At 43.3% G+C, this 7,431-nt stretch overlaps 1 protein-coding gene across 1 annotated transcript; it reads right to left on the bottom strand.

Annotated features, from left to right (window-relative positions):
- Nucleotides 1-1,363: 1,363 nt before the first annotated feature.
- Nucleotides 1,364-7,208, bottom strand: LRRC14B (leucine rich repeat containing 14B). The gene is made up of 2 exons (XM_077464707.1): nt 5,955-7,208; nt 1,364-2,454 (listed from the first exon to the last, which is right to left on the bottom strand). The coding sequence occupies exons 1-2, from the start codon at nt 6,857-6,859 to the stop codon at nt 1,812-1,814; spliced, it is 1,548 nt and encodes a 515-aa protein (XP_077320833.1). The 5' UTR covers nt 6,860-7,208; the 3' UTR covers nt 1,364-1,811.
- Nucleotides 7,209-7,431: the final 223 nt, after the last annotated feature.

Below are 7,431 nucleotides of genomic sequence, written 5' to 3'. Positions count from 1 at the left end.
AGTAGCATGTCCACACTCTGACTCTCTGACCTCTATTAGGTCTGCAGTTTCTGACAGTCCTCTGAAGCTTTACATATATTGAACATTATGTGCAGCCCTTTGGTGATGTCAGGGGCCCCATTTGAAGCCCTCCTTAGCTCATAAGTTGACCACTGGCCTAGAGCAGTGGTCGCCAACCTTTCGGGCCTCATAGACCACTTAACTCACAATTTTGAATCCTGCGGACTATTAACATGAACTTTACATGGATTATACACACAATGCTCTGACTCTCTAACCCCCCCCCCCTTCCCGGATCACACTTCTGCCTTCTACAAACAATGCTCTTGCTCCAGCATCACACTGCAGCGGCATCACATTGGCCACAATGTTGATATGTGGCAAAACCCCTTGGGACCACCAAAATGTTCTCGTGGACCATCAGTGGGTGATGGACCACTGGCTGGCAACCACTGGCCTAGAGGACAGCGCAAAGAAGCTGGAGCACATGCTTCCTGTTTCTCTACTGCCTAAAGGCCCATACACACGATACGAAAATTGGATGGAAAAATTCATACGACAAGCTGTCTGGCGATTTTCGGATCGTTAGTACAGTGCTTTCGATAGACGATTTTGCTTTTTTGCCAGACAAAAGCTGGATGTGCAGACTATAAAATTTTTGGAGGATGTAAACTCAATTTCCGATTTACGTTTCATTAGTATGGTTTTTCGTATAAAAAAAATCGTAAGAGCAAGACTACACATACTAAGAAACAAAATACATACAAAACTATTCAACACATTACATCACTTCTGACGTTGTATTCTGTCTTACGAAAAATTTCGTATTGGGAGTAACCTCTTCGCTTACGACATGAGACTAGCATGCCACAAAAACAGACGTTCGGTCGTCCAAAAATCTAAGTGTGTGTACAAGGCTTAAGAGGAATGAGAATACCTGACAGCTAAATTGTAAGTACCACATGGTTTTCACAAGCAAGTTTTTTGTGCTACGGTGATTGCCCACCAGAATGCATTGCATTCATTTGTTGCAACATGGTACAACCACATCTTTAGCTATCTGTTCAACTCATCCAGAGCCAGTGTGAGGAACTGTTTTGAATAGCCAAGAAGAGACTGTTAGCCACATACTGTACAGGGGATAAATATAGACAGTTGCTTTTTTTCAGTAGTGTCTGTTGGATAAATCGACTAATTGAGAAAAGATCTTCCTTCAAAGCAAATCATTTTGAAGGACCACACACCTGTTATATCTTTCAGTATGTAGTAACTTAAAGAGATTGTTTATCGGTTACTACTTTTCAAAGGAATTTTTTTTACCGTAAAGTTGTCCAAGGCCCCAGTGCAGACTTGGGAACTCACCAACAGGCAAGATTGAGATTTATTTTACAGTTAGCTCAGATAGATAAAGCAGTGTGACATTTTATATTAGATTTGTTATATTCTAATCATAAAACTGTAATTCATCTTGAATTTATTGAAAGTGGCGCTCTGTTTCCTTTAAACCATTTTGTGATTTTCAGCAGGCAGCTGCCCCTGAATAAAGTTGCACATTTTTTTTTACAATAGTTTAATTCACAGTGACGTGGGATTTCAAATGTGTCACCAGACATGGGTAGGAGATGTACCCACATACTCATCAAAGCCTACACTTTTGGGCATGTTACATATACATTTTGTTACTAGTATTTAAAAAACTTTGAGCTGCTTTCAACTTTGACTTTTAACATTCTGGAGAGAACCAGTCATCTGATACTTAGAAGGTTCCCTTCTATTTGCTAAGTTTATTGTATTTGTACACTGTATATTCACTATAATTTTTGCAGTGCTTCAGTGAAATTCTGTAGAGCATCTTTAAATGATGTAACCAGGCACGCTCCCAATTCTTTGCTGGTCTCCTCAATTGCAGAATCATAACTGCCAAACAGTGGTGTGGCCACCACTATATCTTCTCGAGCAGCTTGCCGTAATATTCGGCACAGGGTTTGTTTGATGCTGTCATATTTCTGATAATCATATTTTATGAGGCTTACTTCATCCAGGGGGTAGCTGACATCAGGAGGATAGCAGTCCTTTGGTACTGGAAATTCAATGTACTTCAACACAGGCAGATTTGCAAAAACTCTGAATAGACGCCGAAGTGATATAGCTGTGACGGGGTTTCCAAGGAATTTTAACTCATTTAGTTTGAGACAATGCACTATTCCCATCTCCAGAATATGAATATTCATATCTCCAATATCACATTCCTCCAGAATCAGAACTTGCAAGGTCTGTGAGGCCTTGGACAGAAGCTTAAAGAACATTGATGGAAAAAGTTCTGCAATGTTGTGACCGCTCATATCCAGCTGTTCTAAATGTTCTGCATGGAGGCTGTTTGCTAGATAAGTCATGTCTACACTATTCAGAGAGCAGTTTCCTAGTTCCAGCACTTTGAGTGGTGTGTTTAGTGGACTGAAAGAAAAAAAAACAATTTATTTAGATGCCATATGATACAGATGTGTTACCTCTACAATAGTGATTCTATGGTGATAACAAAAATGATGACATGTGCCAAATAGACATGCTTTGCATCCCTAAAAGAAACAGAAAGAGTCACATAACTTGGCTTATTTACAGGCCTTGAAAAGTTTATGTAGGCCAAGGTCTAGGAACTCACACACTGACCCAGAAAAAAGTGTGCATATCAAGAAAGTCAGCGTAAAAAGTCAGAAATCTTATGTATACTTGTTATAGGTTAGGGACATAAAGCATTAAAATAAAAGTGTCACCATCACAACTAGGCAACTATCATTCGCAGAATGAGAAGTAGCATTAGCAGCCCCCTGCACCACTTTAAATGTTTAATATCAGATTGGATAATGCTTTGGCTTCACAGGTAAGCATTGCACTAGCGCTTTGTAATGCAGGGCATTCTGCATTAATTTAAAGTGGAACCCCGACACTCAGAAAGTGCCAACCGACTTACACTGTGGCACAACCTTGTGGTGCTCTGCATAAAAAAAAAAATAACAAAAGTCTGTTTTTCTCCTAAATTAATGGTCTTCCTTAAGGCTGCTTTCACTCTGGGGCGGTATTCAGGCGTTACAGCGCTAAAAATAGCGCCTGTGTAACGCCTGAAAAAAACCGGCCCCTTTAACTCCAGTGTGAAAGCCGGAGGGCTTTCACACTGGAGCGATGCGCTGGCAGGACGGTGAAAAAAGTCCTGCTAGCCGCATCTTTGCAGCGGTGAAGGAGCGGTGTATTCACCGCTCCTATACCGCTCCTACCCATTGAAATCAATGGGACACCGCGGCAATACTGCCGGCAAAGCGCCGCTGCAGCGGCGCTTTGTGGGCGGGTTTAACCCCTTTTCGGCCGCTATCAGGGGTTAAAACCACCCCGCTAGCGCCCGCACATTGCCGCTAAAACGACGGTAAAGCGCCGCTAAAAATAGCGGCGCTTTACCGCCGACGCTGCTCCCGCCCCAGTGTGAAAGCAGCCTAATGCAATACACATTAATGACTGTGCAGTAATGGGCTACAATGGACTGACCAAGTCTGAAGGGGGTCTAAAAGTTGGAAATTCATTTCTGGGGTTGCATGTAGTAGACAGCAGGCCCCGACTGGAACAAAATTAGGCATGGGCAATTTGGACTGAGCAGCCCATGACCTGTTAACCAGCTCCTTCCCAACTCTCCATCCTAATGGATCCCCTGAGAGAGGGCTGGGGGGGAGCCTGGCAGAGGTGTGGGTGGTGAGGAAGGCCACTAAAAAGAATGTGAGGGGGGCGGAAAGCACAGGCAGGAAGCCAGAGAACATGGGGTGGGGTGGGGCGGAGAGCACTAGGGGGAGGCAGAGAGATTTGGGTGAGGGGCACAGAGCACAGGGCAGAGGCAAAGAACACAGGGGAAAAGGAGAGCACAGGGGGGCTGGAGAGCAGGGGGGCTGGAAACCTGGGGGGTGTCTGGAGAGCACTGAGAAGGGGGGGTCAGAGAGCACAGGGGGAAGCAAGAACATGGGGTAGGGCAGAGAGCACAGGGGGCAGGAGAGAAAGGGGGCCAGAGAGCCTGAGGGGGGGGGGGCCAGAGAGCACGGAGGGAGGTAGAGAGCACTGGTGGGGAGTGGAGAGAACAGGGTGGAGGGCAAGAGCACAGGGGGGGCTGGGGAGGCAGAAAACACTAAAGGGGAGGCAGAGAGCCTGGGGGGAGTTGGAGGCCACAGAGGGGAAGTGGAGAGCACTGAGGGGGCTTGAGAGAACTGGGGGGAGGTGCCAAGCACACAGGGAGTCAGAGAGCACAGGGGGGCTTGAGAGCACTGGGGGGAGGCCAAAATTGTTCTTTGTGTATGTATGAATGTGAGTTAGGACCTTAGATTGTAAGCTCCTTGAGGGCATTAACTGCTGTGAATATACAGTGTATTCAACTTTTTAAGTTGCAACAAGTCTTTAGAAGGATTTCCTGGAACTGGAGAGGGTCCAAAGAAGGGCAACTAAGCTAATAAAGGGACTGGAGGATCTCGGCTATGGAGAAAGACTGCAAACATTGAACTTATACTCTCTGGAGAAGAGAAGCTTCAGAGGGGATATGATTTAAATGTACAAATACCGTACTGATGACCCCACAATAGGGAAAAAACTTTTCCATGCAAGGGAATTTAAAAAGACACGCGTCCATTCACTAAAATTAGAAGACAGGAGGTTTAACCTTAAACTGCGTAGAGGGTTCTTTACTGCAAGAGCAGTAAAGATGTGGAATCCTCTTCCACGAGTAGTGGTTTCAGCGGGGAGCATCGATAATTTAAAAAACTATTAGATGGGCACCTTAACTACCACAAAATACAGGGATATACGCTGTACTACTAGCATATAAGCACACATAGAGGTTGGACTTGATAGACTTGTGAAGAGAATTTTCTTTACTTTATCTCCTGGACACGGTTCATCACCAAGACAAGAAGTGAAGAAAATATAGACACCAACCACAGAGATGGCAAGAAAAACATGGCAGAACACAAGGTGAGTGTTTAGGTTATGCAAGTGTACTGTGTTTTTTTTTTTTACTACTTCTAAGTTAATATAATATTACACAGAAGTAAAACTAGTAGAAGGAAGGTAGCAGGGCCCGCTGTCCATAGCACTGAGAAGGATACAAGGGATGCAATATCATATTGGTTAAAGTAAACCTATGCAGAGCAAACCAACCCCTGCAGCTGCTTATACTTACCTTTCCATTTACTTAATTACCTTTCCATTCTTTACAAAGACTATAAACCCTGTGTAAGCTTCCTGTTACTAGTTAGAGCTTACACAGGGCTTCTAGTCCTTGTGGTAAATTGAAAGAAGGGTACGACAAGGGTCCTGGTGCCTGAGCAGTCAATTTCCAAGCTTCAGTACTATCACATAAATAGAAGGAAAGTCACATACAGTAATCTTCTATATCTGTAACTACAGGGTATTTTTATTTGCTCCCAGTGGGAAATAGAGCAATGCGGGAGTGAAAGGAATGTGCGTATAAGCCACTACAGGGTAGTGTTGCCACCTCTTCCCTTTAAAATTGAACACATATGAATTACATATTGAATGCAGATAAGGCACCAAGTGAGTTTAATTACCACCTTAATCAGCCACAGAACCTGTGTGATTAATATTTATTCCATTTTAAAGGGATGAGGCGGCAACCCTACTACAGGGGCTACTAGTAGGGTGGACATGCTGCTTTGCCCTTAATGGGCCAAGGACACTTTTAAACAAAAGGACAATTTAAATGCAATAACATAGAAATGAAATATTACCATTATTACCAAATATTATCATGTACCATTATCGACACATTCTTGGGTAATACAGCATGCAGAGGGTGCATGGCATTTTCATAATGAATGCATAGTGACTAAAATAGATAGGTTGGAGGAGATTTGAACCCAGGGCAAAAAAAGCTCTTATTACTACTCTGGAATCACACTGTAACAATTTACCTCAGCAGTTTCCTCAAACGTCCTGTCAGTGTAGAAAATGAAAGCCTCAGCTCAGTCAGATGAACCATGTGGCTTAGTTTCTCTCCGATGGTACATAAAACAGCATCATCCTCTGCTGTGTAATTAGTAACATTAAATGTTTTTGCTGGTAAAGTCAAAGAACTAAGCTGAGTGAAAGTGATATTTTTGAGGAGCACTTCCAGATGATGTATTTCTAAGCGCACATTGTGAACAATTTCTAGTTTGTGTATAGAAGAGGGTTCAGCAAGCCTTATTATGTAGAAGAGCTTTCTTAAAGCTAAACTGTCTACTCTAAAATCTACACATCGGATCTTTAGCGGACAGTGACATCTCATCAATAATGCTTGTACCACAAGCTCATATGTCTTCTCTGTAACAAACAAGTTACACATGACATCAACATCAACGTCAAAAACAGAAGGATTAAAATCAAGATTTTGCATGTCAATGAGAAGTTCAAAGCAGATCTGTGAAATCAGTTGAGTTCTTGCCCATCGTCCCAAAGTAGTCTTACACTTGCATGGTTGAAACTGAACATCACGTATACCTGTCAGATCAAAAACTTTGAGTCTTTTGGAATATGTCGGGGAACAATTTAGGACATAATTCTTCAAGCCTTTAAGGCATGCGGTTAGGTTGCGTTGGCATGCCCAGTGACTAAGATCTTCAGGGCAATCCACGGTTTTGCCCATCAGTTTGCCGAAGTTGAAAGCTTGTAGTGGCCAGTTTTCCACTAGTATGGTGATGATTTCCTCCTTTTCATGCAAGAAACAAGCCTTCAGCAAGAGGGGATAAAGGTTATGAGCAATATTTTTTATGCTTAACTTGGCATACTCCTGCTTGGATATAAAAGCTTCAGCAGCGATAAATCTGAGCGTCTTCATTTTGTATGGATTCTCCCGTAAGTCTTGGCTGCTGTGTTGTGGCTCTTCTGAACAGTCACTATGTCAAGCTCTTTTATTTTTAGCAGCAGCTGACATAGGAATTTGTTGGGAGATGAAAACCTCCAGCCTCCTGCCACAGTCTTTTTATTAGCTGGGGATTCTTGGCCAGCACCTCTGTTGACTTGGGTATATTGTAATCAAATTAGTTGTGCAGGAGAAGGATGCAAACACACTATGGGGTTGATTTACTAAAAGCAAATAGACTGTGCACTTTGTAAGCACAGTTGCTCAAGAGCTTAGAAAATGAAGTGAAGCACTGCTGACTTTCATCATCCAATCACGTGCAAGCAAAAATGCTGTTTCCTGGCCAGCCTCACATCAGCACACCTGGGTTAACCCCTCCCTCCAGTCTCTCAGGACAACTTTCTCCTAGCTAATAAAAGAGAGCCCCCCCCCCATTCTCTTTTTTGGTCAGACTCCAGGCCACCATGCTCTAGGAATTGACTACATCCCCCACCAAATCTACCCTACCAGGTTCAAGCCTCTCCTGGGTTGGAAGGTCCAGAACGATA

This window comes from Lithobates pipiens, unplaced genomic scaffold (genome assembly GCF_037356315.1).
Source record: "Lithobates pipiens isolate NorthernLeopardFrog02 unplaced genomic scaffold, aLitPip1_a1.2 Scaffold_30, whole genome shotgun sequence".
NCBI lineage: Eukaryota > Metazoa > Chordata > Amphibia > Anura > Ranidae > Lithobates > Lithobates pipiens.
This window is presented reverse-complemented; position numbering and strand designations above follow the sequence as displayed.